The sequence below is a fragment of the Centruroides sculpturatus genome, unplaced genomic scaffold (genome assembly GCF_000671375.1).
Source record: "Centruroides sculpturatus isolate CEXI.00-Female unplaced genomic scaffold, Cexi_2.0 scaffold187, whole genome shotgun sequence".
NCBI classification, from domain to species: domain Eukaryota; kingdom Metazoa; phylum Arthropoda; class Arachnida; order Scorpiones; family Buthidae; genus Centruroides; species Centruroides sculpturatus.
The window spans coordinates 530,434-549,757 of NW_019385662.1; the positions used below are offsets into that span (position 1 = coordinate 530,434).

General features: G+C 29.1%; 1 protein-coding gene across 3 annotated transcripts in view; it reads left to right on the forward strand.

Moving 5' to 3' along the window:
* Nucleotides 1-19,324, forward strand: part of LOC111640982 (serine/threonine-protein kinase SIK3-like) — a 143,355-nt gene that overhangs the window by 38,274 nt on the left and 85,757 nt on the right. The window contains exon 1 of one of the 3 annotated variants that reach the window (XM_023387078.1): nt 17,452-17,721. The exons of the other annotated variants lie outside the window; for them this stretch is intronic. Coding sequence (XP_023242846.1) covers nt 17,707-17,721 — 15 coding nt within the window. The 5' untranslated portion in view covers nt 17,452-17,706. Of the gene's footprint in view, nt 1-17,451; nt 17,722-19,324 lie in introns of those variants that run through there. 3 annotated transcript variants of the gene reach the window in all.

The following is a 19,324-nucleotide window of genomic DNA, read 5'->3' on the forward strand; positions in this document are numbered from 1 at the left end:
TAACAGCAAAATGAAGTTTTAAATACAGTAGAGTGTCGTTTATCCGAATCAATTGGGGACTGGGGTTGTTCGGATAACCAATTATGTACGAAAAAATATATTAATTTATCCCATGTTGAAATTTTTCTCTGTTGCGTGTCGCTTCGCATTGAATTTTCGTCGATGTTAAGCCTAACGAAGACTATTGTATCGTTAAAAATTATTTTTTAATTTTGTACAAACAAAATAAATATATTGAAAAATATAAAAACAATAAAAAATTATACTTCAGAAGTTAATTTAGTATCAAAAATGTAAAATATTTGAGTAGCCGAAGACAGCGAAAGATTACAGCGCCACAGCACTGGCGAAAATTTAAATTTGTCAACTGGAATTCCTTCGGATAACCGACCTTCGGATAAACGACGCTCTACTGTATTTGAATTTATATATTTAAACTATTTTGCAGTTTTAAATTATATTAATTATATTTACAAGAATAATTATATACAGTAATTATGCTTGTTATCTAAACAAGTTAGGGATGATAGATGATTTATATGAAAAACAAATTTTTATAAGTTTGCATTTCAGAAAGAGATTGAAGAGAGAGGAATGCTAGATCATCTGGTTGAAAACTGGATATTTGGTTACTCGTTTTTCTCATTTTCATAAACAAGGGTGCATCAGTACCATAATAGCCGTTGATGGTTATATCTTAAACTTATAATGAGATAGTGTAACGGGCAACATGTCCACATGGTAAGCGGGAGTTGCGGATTCGAGTCCCACTTTGGGTCGATTCTTTTATTCCAGTTTAATCTAAATAAATTAATTAAATATTATAATTATTCATTTTCATAATTTTTCATTAATGAATTCATAGAAAAGGAAATATCTTAATTCTCCTATTCATTAAATAATAAATTATTTTTAGCAAAATGATTAAAACAATTTAGAATTTTCTCACATTATTAACTCTAGAACAGTTTTTTCTTAATATATTGGATAATATTGTACATTTTCTATTTTGCTTGCATTTTATATTATTTTTTAACTAAAGTCTAATAATGTTTTATTTATAATAATAAAATATGAAGATAGCCACAGAAAGATGGAAATGTTTTTAAATAAAAATTATTTCTGATTTCCTGTAACAGTTTAGTTTTATTTTAAATAACATTGTAATGACAAGCTTCATTCAGTTTCTATATAGAATAACTATCAGTGTAAGTAATTAATAAAATGTTTTTCTATATTTAAAAATTATCTAATCAACTGTTTTTCTTTTAAAATAAGTAAATTCCTTGATGTTGATTTAATTTGTAAATATTGAAAAATAGTCAAAGATAACTGTTTATATCTGTTTTTGCCAACCTTTATCAGCTAGAGACTGGTAGTTTTCAACAAGTTTTCTTGAAGCTCATCTCAGCTATATAAATACATCATAGCCATCTAAACAAACACATTACTATCACAGTTAACATCTTATCAAGTTCATGATTGTTGCACAATAATAATAAAATTTTAAAAACATCAAATTCATTAATTTTTTGCTATTTTTATACTGTTTTTCATTGACCACTACTAGGTTTTGGACCACATATTCAGAAATACTGATTTATATTGATTGTATGGGTTTCTTTCTGACTTTATTTCTGTTAATTATAATTTTATTTATGTAGAATTAATCATTAAATGAATATTTCATGTAGAACTAATTAAATGTATTATATAATGCAATTAAATTTTGAAAGGTTACAGTTAAAAGTTCATTTATGAATATGACAAAGACTGAATCAGTTTTTGAGAATATCTTTTTTATTAAAAATTATATATTATATTGTAAGTTTGAAAAAAGCTCTGATATGCCTAATATATAAGATTAAATACGACACAAATATTTAGTTTTCTTAAAATTTAAAAGTTTTCTATCTTTTATTTGAGTAAACATTAAAAATTCAAGTGCTTTTGAGTGTTTCAGGTTCATCCTTGTGGATTTATAGTTTATTCTTGATTGTTCAGGATGAATGATAAAATCATCATTCTGGTTAATCCATTAAGGTATATAATGTAACTTTTTATTTCCATTATTAATTTCATGTACAGTACAATGGAGTGACATTTGCAAAGCTTGCCACACTTCATTATTTTTTATCATCAGGCATTGAACAGAACAGATAAATTTTCAAAGAAATTTGAAGAGAACAACACATGAAACTATTCTTTTGTACTGTAATTACAATAAACTGGATACTTAAGCAAAGTATATCATTCCTCTTCCCTTCCTTTTGGCCAAAAGTCTGCAAAGCAAATGAGTCAAAAAAGATTTGTGATGGTTTAATGACTTATCCATAGGCATTTTGGCATCCTGGTTAATTCACTTCCTAGTTAATTTAATCTCAGAAAATCAAGAATATAACAGAATGCCATTAAAATTAAATGCCAACATTCTAATAAAAATTATGAACAATTAATAACTTTTAAAGTAAAGCCGTAAAGATGAACCTGAAAGCTTGAAAACATTTGGGTTTTAAATAAAAGTTCACTCCAATAAAGCATACTTTTTTTACAATTTGATCCAAATATTTTTGACAGCTTATCTTAATCAGATGTTTGAAAATATTGATATTATGGTTTGGAAAATATTATTCTCAGAATGTTTTTGAAAATATTAAATTAAAAAAAATTCTCAAATATTTTTCAAAACTAGAATAACAACTTTAATATTTGATAAAGATAGAAAACTATCAAAAATATTTGTTTTTATATTTTTGAATTTATTCATAAACAATTCATTTGAAGAGTAATTTATATTTTAAATTAAAAAAAGTGATTAATTATCAAAATTATGAATTTTGTAAAATTTATGATATTAATTTTCAAAATATAATAAATACTGTAGTTGATTTAATTATGAATGTTATCATAATTAGAAATAGGTGCATTGATTGATTCGGTACAAAGTATGTAAAAAGTAGTCCAGACTAGTACAGTAATACCCTGAACTTACGCTATAGGTGGGACCGAGCGGTAACCGCGTAAGTCGGGGTATAATTTTGCATATAAATACATACAAATAATTTTTAATTGGGGCCGGAGACTAAAGAAAACAATAATTTAGAAAAAAATGTTTAATAAAATCTTAGATAATACATATGTATAACAAATTAGGCCTATATTATTTTACAATTTTTCACATTTATTTGATTATTACGCCATAATTTAAACATTGTTTCCATCTCAGTGATAATACTGTGACGTTCACGAATGATGCTTGAATTTAAAGATTGAGCATTTTTCACAGCTTTGAGAATTTTTTCTTTGCCTTTTATAATTGTTCTGACCGACAATTCCGGTAGATCAAACTTCTTTGCCAATTCACAAATTTGAATTTTTGTATCGAAGTCTTTAATAATGGGTTCGTTCGTAAAGTCAAATGAGTTAAACGCATTAGTAACGAATCGTTCAAAAAGTCTAACGAAATAGGAATAACGATGACTTCATTCTTGCTTAACTCGTTCGACTTTACGAACATACCCAATGTTAACTTTACATTCCAAAGATAAAGTTTTTTTTTCTTGTTTGATGCAGAAGAATTAGTTCTACTCCGTTTGGATGACATAGTAGAGTCTCTCGAGTCTTCGTAGATATAACAAACACAGAAATAAATAACACAAAATAAATTGTAGCTATGTGTGGATTTCGCACGACACATCCGAACATGTAAGCTGGACAATAGTGTGGGGGGAGTGAGTAATCAAGGGTTGCGTGGCACTCAAACAAAAGACGAATCGACGAGATTTGAAAATCGCGTAACTCTGGGTTCGTGTAAGTCAGGGTATTACTGTATACTACATTTAAGCATGTAGTGAGTTTGAGATGGACAGATTCAGCAACCCTTCGAAATAAAGGTTGAGACCATCTATGTCCTTTTGACCCTTGGGTGTACAGTAGTACAGTGTGTCGTCTTGCTAAGCCAAGGCACTTTTGGCCCGGCTTCAGACCAAGATGGCCCCTTTGCACACTTTCCTATCCTCATGGTGTTTGAGGGTCTCGCCAAACTGTCCTCATTGTGGCGTGGAGGAAAAGATGCTGCACTACTGGTTATGATGCCCTAAATATATCAGGGCTCACAAAGACCTAGGCAACACATTGTCCATAAACACATCTCTCGCTCGCACTATGACGCCATTATACTGGCCTGCCACTTCCATTTCCTCTCGTCGACAACAAGCCGCCCCGGAGCAATATATCTATCAAACAGGTCACTTTACCTAAACAATGGGCAACACTGATTGGAGAAAGAGCCGAGAAGGCTATAATATCCATACGAAACAGTAAGAAGAAGAAGATGAGATGGACAGATGTAGGATCTTCCAGGACCCCTAGGCACAGAAGATTGTGATCCCTCTACATAATTTTATGACATCATAAACTAATAACATCTAATTGTAGCTATGGAATTATTTATAAATTATACACAATTGCAATGGTAAAATTGCTTTATTTTTTTCAATTTTGGGACTGAAGACCTTGGACTCTAGACATACATCTCAGGTGACTAGTGGGCAGTCTAACACTGCATAGATGTGTTTATGCAGTTTTGAATAACACTACAGGAAATATTGAACTAATGAACCTACTATAAACAATCTTGTCCAAGTGTTTTTAGTATGTTAGGAACAATGGGAGCATGGCTATCTAACCATGAAAAATAGAATTGAATGGACTTACTAAACTGAATTGTTTTACTGAACTACTCAACTACATTTCACTCTCTGCACACAGTAAGCTACTAAATTACTTGCCATTTGACTAAATTACTAGATTGTCTGAACAAATGGGTGAAGTGTAAAGAATGCTAATGTTTTCAATTCAGTTAGCAGGCCATTTTCAGGTGTAGACAATTGAAAGTGGAATACTGGTATCAATAAAGGAAAGAAGAGGAGATAGAATAAACAAATAAGAGAGGAGGGTTACAATGGCTGCAGTTGATGCAAAAGACTGAGGAGATACTGCACCACCTGATAATATCTCCTTACTCCTTTTTTTACTCTATCTCGTTTTAACATTTCCAACTATAACATTGCTCCAAACTTAGTGAATGTACAGTGGAAAATATAGAGGAAATACTATTCAAAAAAGTTTATAATTCAGAAGGTGTTATTTTAATAATTGAAAAATATTTGAGGCTTGGTATTTCAATCCATGGATCAAAATGAATAAAAATATGCATGAAAAAACTCAGAAAAGCAATTTTTGATAAGATTTTGAAATGTTTTTCATAATTATTAAAGAATAACTATTAATACTTAACTATAAGGCTATTTTTAATTTGAACGATATTTGTTGATAATTTACAAATTCAAGTGACGGACATGCATGTTCAGTTGATAATTAATAATAATAATAAATTAGAAATTCAAACATAAACTAAATAGTCTATTCTTAAGCAAAACTTCAATACTGTATATTTGAACTAAAGCTACCAAGAAAACCTAATATCCATCAGTGAAGTTTAGATGTGCTATTAGATTTTCTTTAGCAGCTATAGTTCAAGTATACCCAGTTTTTAAGTGTTATATTTGTATAGAACTGTATAATTGATATGTTATGCAATTTATGCAAAATTTTGGAATTGAAAGTCCCTCATCAGTCCAAACAGCTAGTGTGGATTAGTATGAGTCAAAAATGCATTTTCAATATTAATAAAGCATATACTTTCCAACTTGATCTCTGATTCCATTCCAAAACCCAATATGTATTAGTAATATGCCAAATGATTGCTGGATTAAATTGGGCTACTTCTCCACTATTAATTTCTAAATACCTGCCTCTAGTGACAAATTATTTAGAAATTAATTAAAAATAATAGCAGAGAAGCAGCCCAATTTAATCTGGCAGTCATTTAGTATATTATTACTTAACCTACTATTATTACTTAACTACAAAAACTAATTTTAATGTTGTTACTATTTTTCATATAAAAATTTCAATTACAATTTTCATACAAACTACTAAAGTAAGTAACAATAGAGAGATTGGATAAAGTGTGTTTAGTCCCAGGAGGTATAGAATTCCGTTTGGACTCAAATGTACTAATGCATTCGGCGTGTTTCCAGTGATATAAGATTGTATTCCACTTGGGAATAAACTGATTTTTTTTTTCCTTTCATTTTTATGTGCTTCAGATTTGTGTGTGAACTTAGGGTGTATAGATGTATATATGTATGTATGTATGTATGTATGTATGTATGTATGTATATACAGTAGAGCATCGATTATCCGAATCAATTGGGGACTGGGGTTGTTCGGATAACCGATTATGTATGAAAAAATATATTAATTTATCCCATCTTGACATTTTTCTCCATTGCGTGTCGCTTTGCGTTGAATTTTCGTCAGTGTTAAGCCTAACGAAGACTATTGTATCATTAAAAATTATTTTTTTAATTTGTACAAACAAAATAAATGTATTGAAAAATATAAAAACAATAAAAAATTATACTTCAGAAGTTAATTTAGTATCAAAAACGTAAAATATTTGAGTAGCCCAAGACAGCCAAAGAGTGCAGCGCCACAGCACTGGCGAAAATTTAAATTTGCCGACTGGAATTCTTTCGGATGATTGACGTTTCGGATGATTGACTTTTGGATAATCGATGCTCTACTGTATATATATGGTGCCTTAACAAAACTAGAATTTTGTTTATAATGTTTTCTTTTATTTGGATTGTTTCATTTTATATTTAGAATAAAGATTTTGTTGTATTGACCTCATTTGAGAAGTTAACTTTTTTGAAGATATAGTCATTGAGGAATGATTTTATGCATATTGAGAATAAAATTTTAAAATTTATTTTTTTTTCTTAGACTAATATATTAATATTTACTTGAATTAAAGTGGAAGAAAGTTTCAAAATATATTTCTGATTGGTGTTTTGGGATTTTTGAACCATCAGAATATGTAAACATTTGAATTTAAAACTTTGCTGCCTGTCAATATGAACCAACTAGCTCAAAAAAAGGCAATATTAGTAATATTATTATTACTAAAATTTTCTGTACAAAAAGCAGTGTAGAATTATTTACAGCTCTCCCTTGATAGTCCGACATTTTTTAATCCGATATGCTCAGTAGTCTGACGCACCTCCAGTCAAGGTACCTGACCCTTTAACGTGTCTGCTTTCACAGAAGCATGTTGAGACGTGAATCTCCCCATCCAATTCTTATACGATGACACACATTTCATGTGTTTTCTGTGAGCAGTTCTGTTCGAACAGTTGGAGTAGGGAATATTGTAAGCTACTGCTAGCAAAACAATGCAAAATATGTAATTATTTTCGGTAATCCAACACCCCTTTGGTCGGTTGTTCGCCTGCCGGACTGTTAAGGGAGAACTTTATTTGAACTTTATTAAATCTATAAAAGTTATTGTAAAGACTTTTTTATTTTCATGTATCTTTAGCAAGTTCAAAATATTGCAATGGCTGTTGTGGGAAGTAGTGTTGCCACGTTTTCAAAATCGCTGACCCGGACGGCAGGTCAGGTTTCAGGTTTGTTTGAACAGAAGTTCCTGACGCATGCACAATGTTATTTTACAATGCAAAGAATAATGTGCTAGATAACTTAGCCTGTAGATGTACGATTGTATATGCAAAAACAAAAAAAAAAAAAAAGCAAAAAAAAAAGGTTGACAGGTTGCGCGCCACACATAAACAGACGAACATGGCAGAATTGCAGATATTTTTCAGTGAGAGTGAGCTCTTTTGCTGTTAAAATAGTGTAAATTTGTAAAAATATTTGCAAGAACTTTGTTTCATCGTAATTTCACAATTTCTATGAAATTTCCGGACAAAATTAATAGTTCACCCTAGTGTTGCCACCTTTTCAAAATCACTTTTCAAAATCACCTTTTCAAACCTGGATGGCAGGTGAGGTTTGTTCGAACAGAAGTTCCTGACGCATGCGCAATGTCATTTTGCAATGTGAAAGAATAATGTGCAGTGCATGCTGGTTCTAAATCAGTTACAGTTAGGGACTAGGGAGATTTGGATAGGAGTAACGTAAGTAACCTAAATTAAGAAAAACAACTACAGATGACTTAGCTCTATTGGATATTGGAGACGTGTACGAATACGAATCGTACAAGCAAAATAAAAAAAAAAAGGTCGAAGGTTGGGCACGATATTCCTGGATAAAATTAATAGTTCACCCGGACAGTGAGTCAATTCTCGGACTGTCCGCTACTTCTGGCATTTATTCCATACCAATCAAAGACCGCCGTACAGATAGTGTTTTCTAGTTACAATATTATATTATAATTAAATTTAAAATAATGTATCATATTGTTTAAATTAATTAATGCTGTTTGAATCAAGTTTAATGATATTACTGAAATTTAGGTAAAAAATTACATTTGTCATATGAAATTTTCCTGCTTTTTGTATAAATATTTAGCAGCAGAATGACTTTAAAGTGAAATAATGACAAACTATTTAAGAGAGTGTAAAATACATATTATATAAACAATTTGTTACAGTATTATGTTTATTTGAGACAAAAGTAAATATCTAGAATTCAAAAATTTTTTAATCTTTATTTTTTAATTAACTTGTAAGTTATTTATTTAAGTAAATTCTACCATTATCAAATTCCAGATTAATGATAACTAAAACAACTATGATGTTATATTTTGTTACTTTAATATATTATTTTAGTAAATAGTTTTGCTTTCAATAATAATTATTGAATAATAAAGCTTTATTATGCAACAGCACAATGTATCAACTACTATGTTTATATTATTACATTACAGCTATATTTATAAAAACAAATATAGCTCTAATGAGGTAAAGTTATTTATAACAACAAAATGATGTAGTTAAATATTGAATTTTGATTAAAATTAGGAATGTGTAACTTACAAATTTCAGTATCTGTATACTGTAATAAATTGCTATGATATTATTAAAGTTATAAATTAGTTATTATTTTTGAAAGTGAATCTGATGAAATATTATTATTATTATTAATTAAAAGTGTATCAATAATACTAATAATTTTAAATGCAGAAAAAATTAATGATGAAATTATGTTTTTATTTTTATTTTTTAAATCCTGATGAAAAAATATAAATTTTAATGAAGAAAACATTGGGACTACTTTAATAATACTTTATTGATCAAAGTTTTTTAATTCAGAAAGATTTAATCAATTGATGAATCCATTTTTGATAAATTTGTTTAATATAAAGTTATGTAACATTACCATGTTTTTAAAATCAATGTCAGAACAAATCCTGAAAAAAATGTAACATGTTTTGAAAGCTTAATGTCTTACTTTTTGTTTTAATACATCACAGATACACTAAAAATTTTATATTGTTATTTATCATATAACAACTGTTAGTCCTTTAACAAATGTTTTACAGCCCAGACTTTGCAATATTCACTTTTAATTAACAACACTGAGAGACACTCATAAATATCTAGTTTCATTTTTGTGCCTTCTTGCATTTTGCCTCAGTGTCAGCTGAGATGATTTTAATAAACATGTTACACAGTAGATTCTCGTCATTAGTGATAATTGTCAACTCATCAATCCATAGACTGTTAAGTTGCTGGTAATGACATTACCAATGCTACTGATCAGTTGTCTGACAACAGTCAGTCACTTGTAAATATTTCTCATTATTAATGAAGAAATTGATTATTTTTATTTAAATAAATATTACAATATTCACTAAAATTAAGCAAATAATAAAAAGATCTGTTGACTTCATATTTAGTCTGATCTGCTCAACACTGTCTAGAACAGTGTTTCTCAACCTCTAACGAATCGTTTCCCCTTCAACGTAGTATCGCCCCTTCAATGAAACTGTTATGTGGTATCATCCCCTTCACTTCAAAATTCCGATGCTGAGGGCCAAGGCTAACTCCAAATTCATACTGCATTGAACAGACTAGTGACTAGTATAATGTTATTTGTTTAATTATTGTACAATATAATGGATAAAATATCTAATTATTCTTAGTATAATGTTTTACTATATCGCCCAGAAAATTGTTTTGCTCCCCCAAAATATAAATTGTTACAAATCGCCCCCTCAACATGGAAAAACGCCCACATGGGGGCGATATCGCCCCCATTGAGAAACACTGGTCTAGAATGTTCCTGAAACATGAAACCTTAGAAAAGAATAAAGCAGATAATTTTGTTCAAGATGGTTTTCATTGCCCACTGTATAAATATTGCTGTTCAAACTGGGATGTTAGATTGTCCCAATAGATCTCCATATTTTGGATAAGAGATTGAAAACTAGTATATCTGACAGTTTTACATAAAGAATAAGCTATCAAGTGTTGAACAATTATTAAAGATGCTTTATTTTTTTGTAGGGAATGCTACTATTAAAATTAGTCTACAGTTTATGATTATTTTTGTATTCTGAAAGTAAAGAGATCTGTTCCTTTAAAGTATTAAATAAATTAAAATGTAAGATTTCTAGAAGGTCATTTGTTATTTTTTAAGAAAATATTAATAAATATCATTAAAATTTAGATAATTTTATAGTACACAGTAGAACAGCATAATGTAGTAGTGAATGATGTTGCAATTTGATGAAGATGAATATAAAATTTATAATAATAATAATTTTACTACTAAAATTATGTTGTGTTAGTGATATATAGTGAATCTGTTTCTTACTGTGCATTGAATAGAATAAGATAATCTTTTATTATGGTACTTATTTTTTAAAGATTATTTTTTAATAATAATATTTTAAAATATGCTATTTCATCTGATTGCTTAGATGATATTTAATTTTGTCTACCTGTTGGATTTAATACTACTCATAACTTTAATTTATTGTAGGATGATAATGCTTTTTTAATATAAATGAATTATTATACATTTGAATATTAATAAAAACAATAATAAATTATTAAATTTTACATACTTTTGCGAGTTGTTTCGGGTTTTACTGGAAGATTAATATTGGGAAGAGAAAGTGGAAATCTCCGAGAAGTACATGTAAATTGTTGATCCTTCAGTTCATGGGATGAATTTGTGAACTGAGGCATTTTAATATGATCCATCCTTTGGTTTGGATTATTTGTACTATTTGATGAATTATACAACTGAAATTAAATTAAATATTGTAAAATAAATATTTACTTTATTTCAACATTTCTATAATTTACAGCAGTTAGCAAAGCAAACTGAAATATATTGTTTTATTAAACAATCTTATAGTTTCAATATCTCAATATTAGTAACTAAGTCTTAAAATGATGAAAGATTTATTTACTAATTGTTTTATATGCACTATTTGTGTATATATATATATATACAGTATATAATTACTTAAAATAAGTCATCTTACTGTAGAAAAATTATTTTCTTATTTTTATATTATTTATTAACATTAACAAATTTCTTCATATCTTTTTGTTCTGAAGAGAAATATTTTCCATAACAATTTTAAGATATTCACTAATATTTTAGTTTNTCTTTATTAAAATTTTCTTAAGTGATACATATTAATATAAATTAAACAATGTTTTCTTTGTCATCACTAAAAGCACTATTAACAGAGAGCATTTTTTTTGGGCAAGTTATCCTTATCCTCTGAGCATTTTTCTGCATTATCTTCAAATCCATGCTTTATCTTTTGCAAAAAGTATGTAATTTTAGATTTCTTGCTTCTAGTTAAAAGATTTTTATAATTTTCCTTATATGGTGCTAAGCACTTAGGCTGCATACACACTAGGCGTTTTTAAACACGCGTTTTAAAGAACCAAGAGTTCTACATAGGCGTACACACTCAAATGCACGCTTTTGGCCAAGCGTGCGTTTATAGATTTTTCTTAAAACGTACGTTTTTCGGGCACTTTAGTAGAACTCTTGGTTCTTTAAAATGCGCGTTTAACATGTGTTTAAAAACGCCTAGTGTGTACGCAGCCTTAGGGTGTGACTATGCAGACACAAATTTAGAGCGAGCGAGAGGTTGCAAGCGATTTAGTTTTCGCAAAGGAAAACCATGCACAAACAAAAAGCGAGAAATAATGCTAGCAGGAGCGAATTTCTGGTTCTCGCACATATATGACAGGTTTTGATATTTATCGCGTCTCACCTCTTCTCGCCACATATTCTCGCTCACTCGGAAAATTCACTTGCTCGCGTCTGGATAGTCGTAGCCTTATGAAGAATAAAGAAAGTATGGAATAAGGGGAAAACATCTGGCAACACAAAATCAGAAGTGTTAAGATCTGGCAACACTGAAACAAGTTTCGAGAAGGACCATATGTATTGACAGAAGGCGAGAAAAGAAAATTTACATACTTAAGTACTAATAGTTTATGAAAATAATAATTTTCATGAACTATTATTACTTAAGTATGTAAAAATTTATTACATTTCGTGTTATATGAGGGTTTTACCCAATTCTCGAACCGTGTCAGAGTGAATCCATGCTATAACAGTACCGTGTTATACGGGGATGGTACCAATTCTCGAACTGTGTTAGAGTGAATCTGTGCTATAGAAGTGCCGTGTTATATGGGGGTTACCTGTACTAGGATAGTTTTAGAGCAAGATAACCTGCTGAAAAACTTGTCTGTCCTATCCATATGAGAAATAAATTAAGATCTGTAAGATCTGGTTGTTTATGCTAGATAGTTACTGGGTTAATTAAAAATGATAATTTTATAGGAAAATTGTATGAGTATATAAAAGATAATAAATTAGAAAAAACAAAGTTTTCTACAGCATATTAAGTAAATGAATAATTATGAATTTTTCATTATTTTCTCATGTTACTTATTTGCTTGAAGATATTGAAAGTGAATTATTTTATAAAATAAGAATACAGAATTCATATATTTTTCTTTTATGGCTAGATCATATTTGTTAATTCAAGACTTTAATGTCAAATATATTGGGAGTTAGTGCATTTGATTTGATCTCAAACTTGAAAGGGACTCCAATTCTGGCTATTGTTTGGTGGTGAAATAATGCATTATCCCATTTAACAGGGTCATTCTATACTAACTGCAAACCTTTATGCTTGACCTCCTCCAATTTTGTTTAAACTTTATAGTATATTACTTACAGATTTGAACTAATATATACAAAATATTAGATATGAATGCTTTGTGATTTTCAAGATAGAAGTCTTAATTTGGTGGTCACTCTATTATTCCCCAAATGCATATATGCAGATGGTCAATTTTGTTCTTCTATTGTATGTCAATGAAGCAAGCATACCTTTTCAAATTTGCTAAGTTTGACAACTTTTTGCTGTGAATTCAACTGTTTTAGTCAGATTTTTCAACCTAGCATGACTTTTCTATAAATAGGGGTAAACATTGGTTGCATATAACTGGAATTGTACTTCAACAACCTATAACTTGTAAAGCAAACATGTCTCTGAAACTAAATTCAAGTAGAACAAAAAATTGTTTTTTTCAATGTATAATTTCAGAACATTGAAAGAAAAATATCATCCAAATTACTAATATGAAAGAAATAAACTTCTTAACTAGTAAAAGGATTTTAGTGTTTTGGTTATTTAAAGTCAAGAAATTATGGTATGTTAAACAATGTTGCTGCTAGGGTATTTTAAGCTTGTGTGTTCCTATTTTTTGCACCCCTTGTGAATTAGTGCAAATACACTCTGAATTCCTGTTTTTTGATCATCATCAAAACCCCTTTGAATTGAGTTTGGATGATATGAATGCTTGGCAATGTTGTTATATACTAGTCTGTATAAATTTTTTCCTTGCTGGACGAGAAACTTACTATCTAGGCCACTTCACATGCATTTGATTGTGCAATACTATAAATCCGTATAAATATATAATGTAGATACAGTATTAAGACTTTGACCATTTCAAGCTTGCAATTTGGCTTTTACAACACAATGTTTGGTTCCATTTTTTATCATCTCATAATTCAAATCAGACACTTAATTAGGAATGTCTTTTGGTGCCCCCTTGACAATGGCACTTGCTGGCATGTAGTGCATTCCTTGCATACCTGCTTACAGCAGTTCTAATGAAGGTTTATTAGGTGACTGAATTAAAGATCTGAAGCTCAGACAAAAGGTCTTCAAAAACATTATACCTGTACATATTTTGACTCCTATAATCTTTTAGCAATTGTTTATCAGAGTTTTTAATTTAATTTTTAAAAAATATGGAAATACAGTTACATTTAATATTGACAACTGTATATATACTTGTACGTTATCACAGATTAACAAATGTTATTCATATAACATTTGTTAATCTGTGAATGTAATTGTTTAGTTGTAGTCATGAAATTATTTATGGCAGAACTGTTTGTTAATTAAAAAAAAATTAATATAACATTATGAATGAAATTTTGTAGCAAATTTTAATAAAAAATTTTTTAAATTTGCATTTTCTCAAATAATAATAATAATACAGGTATACCTCGCCTTACATCGGAAACAAAAAGCGAGAAATAATGCTAGCAGGAGCGAATTTCTGGTTCTCGCACATATATGACAGGTTTTGATATTTATCGCGTCTCCCCTCTTCTCGCCACATATTCTCGCTCACTCGGAAAATTCACTTGCTCGCGTCTGGATAGTCGTAGCCTTATGAAGAATAAAGAAAGTATGGAATAAGGGGAAAACATCTGGCAACACAAAATCAGAAGTGTTAAGATCTGGCAACACTGAAACAAGTTTCGAGAAGGACCATATGTATTGACAGAAGGCGAGAAAAGAAAATTTACATACTTAAGTACTAATAGTTTATGAAAATAATAATTTTCATGAACTATTATTACTTAAGTATGTAAAAATTTATTACATTTCGTGTTATATGAGGGTTTTACCCAATTCTCGAACCGTGTCAGAGTGAATCCATGCTATAACAGTACCGTGTTATACGGGGATGGTACCAATTCTCGAACTGTGTTAGAGTGAATCTGTGCTATAGAAGTGCCGTGTTATATGGGGGTTACCTGTACTAGGATAGTTTTAGAGCAAGATAACCTGCTGAAAAACTTGTCTGTCCTATCCATATGAGAAATAAATTAAGATCTGTAAGATCTGGTTGTTTATGCTAGATAGTTACTGGGTTAATTAAAAATGATAATTTTATAGGAAAATTGTATGAGTATATAAAAGATAATAAATTAGAAAAAACAAAGTTTTCTACAGCATATTAAGTAAATGAATAATTATGAATTTTTCATTATTTTCTCATGTTACTTATTTGCTTGAAGATATTGAAAGTGAATTATTTTATAAAATAAGAATACAGAATTCATATATTTTTCTTTTATGGCTAGATCATATTTGTTAATTCAAGACTTTAATGTCAAATATATTGGGAGTTAGTGCATTTGATTTGATCTCAAACTTGAAAGGGACTCCAATTCTGGCTATTGTTTGGTGGTGAAATAATGCATTATCCCATTTAACAGGGTCATTCTATACTAACTGCAAACCTTTATGCTTGACCTCCTCCAATTTTGTTTAAACTTTATAGTATATTACTTACAGATTTGAACTAATATATACAAAATATTAGATATGAATGCTTTGTGATTTTCAAGATAGAAGTCTTAATTTGGTGGTCACTCTATTATTCCCCAAATGCATATATGCAGATGGTCAATTTTGTTCTTCTATTGTATGTCAATGAAGCAAGCATACCTTTTCAAATTTGCTAAGTTTGACAACTTTTTGCTGTGAATTCAACTGTTTTAGTCAGATTTTTCAACCTAGCATGACTTTTCTATAAATAGGGGTAAACATTGGTTGCATATAACTGGAATTGTACTTCAACAACCTATAACTTGTAAAGCAAACATGTCTCTGAAACTAAATTCAAGTAGAACAAAAAATTGTTTTTTTCAATGTATAATTTCAGAACATTGAAAGAAAAATATCATCCAAATTACTAATATGAAAGAAATAAACTTCTTAACTAGTAAAAGGATTTTAGTGTTTTGGTTATTTAAAGTCAAGAAATTATGGTATGTTAAACAATGTTGCTGCTAGGGTATTTTAAGCTTGTGTGTTCCTATTTTTTGCACCCCTTGTGAATTAGTGCAAATACACTCTGAATTCCTGTTTTTTGATCATCATCAAAACCCCTTTGAATTGAGTTTGGATGATATGAATGCTTAGCAATGTTGTTATATACTAGTCTGTATAAATTTTTTCCTTGCTGGACGAGAAACTTACTATCTAGGCCACTTCACATGCATTTGATTGTGCAATACTATAAATCCGTATAAATATATAATGTAGATACAGTATTAAGACTTTGACCATTTCAAGCTTGCAATTTGGCTTTTACAACACAATGTTTGGTTCCATTTTTTATCATCTCATAATTCAAATCAGACACTTAATTAGGAATGTCTTTTGGTGCCCCCTTGACAATGGCACTTGCTGGCATGTAGTGCATTCCTTGCATACCTGCTTACAGCAGTTCTAATGAAGGTTTATTAGGTGACTGAATTAAAGATCTGAAGCTCAGACAAAAGGTCTTCAAAAACATTATACCTGTACATATTTTGACTCCTATAATCTTTTAGCAATTGTTTATCAGAGTTTTTAATTTAATTTTTAAAAAATATGGAAATACAGTTACATTTAATATTGACAACTGTATATATACTTGTACGTTATCACAGATTAACAAATGTTATTCATATAACATTTGTTAATCTGTGAATGTAATTGTTTAGTTGTAGTCATGAAATTATTTATGGCAGAACTGTTTGTTAATTAAAAAAAAATTAATATAACATTATGAATGAAATTTTGTAGCAAATTTTAATAAAAAATTTTTTAAATTTGCATTTTCTCAAATAATAATAATAATACAGGTATACCTCGCCTTACATCGGTAATTGGTTCCAGGAGAACGACTTAAGTCGAAAAACGACGTAAGTCGAATTTACTTGTCTCCAAATCTACTTGTCACTAGGCTAAACCATAAATTGCCAATTCCCGTTCTGTATTTTATTTATTAATGCATTTTTAATAATGTATGGTTAATAAGGATCTATTTTAAACTTACAAACAAATAAATTTTAGTTTTTAATATAGTACAGAAAAAAGTGATCTAAATCTACGAATGCATGCATTGTAAATATAGTACACACTTGTAAATGTATATATTTTAATATGATTTTATGTGCTTTAAACGCTTTTCTAGTGATATTATGACTTCAATATTTGTGGCGGACAGACGTAAAGTCGAATAAAATGACTTAAACTTGATTTTTATTTTTCCATATACTTTTTTGACAAACGACGTATAATCGGGAACGACGTAACTCGAAACGACGTAAGTCGAGGTATACCTGTAATAATAATAATAATAATAATAATAATAATAATAATTTGTTCTTGATAATAGATATTAATTTGTGATATTTAGTATGATTAGCTTTATGTATTAATTTTTCGAGCCTCTATCATATTGTGGAATATATCTGTCATTTTTGCTTATAATGAATGTTCATGATCTGAAGCAGGACAGCTAATGTGGATGAGTGGAATAAAATTTGAATTCAAATTATATATGAAAAATCACACAAATCTGAATTATTTTCAGTTCAGGATCCTCCTAATGATATAGAACAGCTCTTTTCTATAAGATTGTTGAATCAGCAAGCTCACTTAATTTTTAAAAGAAGTAAAATGAGATTAGTTTAAGAAAATATATGTTAAAAGTAAACGTAAGTGTTATTAAATATTTTTATAATATAGAATTTTGGATGATGTTTTAACATCTTATATAAATTTATGTTATACTAGATAAAGCAAAAGTTAGTTGTCGGTTTATTTTGTTTATAACTTTTAAAATTGTGAAAAGAAAAGCAAAGTAAAAGTACTATTGAATTCTTCAAGTAATAGAGTTTTATTTTATATTTATGAAAAACTATATCTTAAAAATAGCTGACGTCATTGCATTTACAAATTTTTTCTTTCCAGTGCATTATTCACAATGAACACCAAAATTTAGCATCAGTTTTTAAACGACAGTTTTTCACACACAATCTATATAAAATTCTATTATGTAAGATAACTAATTATATTGTTGTCATTCTTACCATATCTTACAAACTGTAAACAAATGAACCAGAAAGTTACTTTGTCCCATCTTACACAATGTAAATAAGGATCAGTAGAAGATAAAGTAGTATAAACAAGATAAGCCATTTTAATCAAGCTAATAGCCACTTTAGGAACAACTTTAAGAAATATTATTAATGAAATTTAAAGATACAAAGAGTAAATTAAACATTAATTACAGTAAGACCTATTAATTAAACGAGGTCATTTTAATATAGAGTAAATAGGGATATGGGAACATGCGACAAAAATCAACAAATTTTACTTTAATTTTAAGTTATTTTTATATTAATTAGTATAATAATATATGTTAAATAACACAAACATATGCACACAGAAATGTAAAGTTTATATTTTGTGATGATTGAATTAAAGTGGAAGAAAGTTTCAAAATATATTTCTGATTGGTGTTTTGGGATTTTTGAACCATCAGAATATGTAAACATTTGAATTTAAAACTTTGCTGCCTGTCAATATGAACCAACTAGCTCAAAAAAAGGCAATATTAGTAATATTATTATTACNATAATATATGTTAAATAACACAAACATATGCACACAGAAATGTAAAGTTTATATTTTGTGATGAAGGTCCTGACTTTTCTGAAATTCTTGTTCTTTTGCAATAAAGTCGTGAAGTTTTATTTGTCGCTTTTTTCTTTCCTTAAGCAAATGTTGGTAGCAGAAGTTTGCATCCAAAATGCATAGTTTTGCTTTTTCACTCCTTTCAAAATCTGGATCATTCGCTACAATTTGATCAACGATTTCAGTTATTGTTAGCAAACTTACTAAGGAAATCTGTAGAGAAATTTTTTGGGTTCTTCATTTTCAGAAACTATTTTCCAGTTCCATATGAATTCCATGTTTTGCAGTTCTTGAAGGTTGTCATTGGTAAGGCTCTCACCAGAAACCTGCTGTAACTCCTTAATATCATGTTTGTCTATATCTCCTAGTCCTGTTATATCGATTAGGTTGAGTTTGGTCAACCTAATGATAGTGATAGGCTCTTCTTGTTCAGAATTCTTGGATACCTTCAGCCATAACTTCTTCCACACTTTGTGCATTTATCAGTTAATTGTTGCCAAGTGAAGTTGATATTTCCTATGGCATCCATGATGATATATTTTTTCCAAAATTATACCAAACAAACATAGATTTAAATAAAGTACACCTATTTGCCACATTTTGCTGATTGGTTTGTGTTTC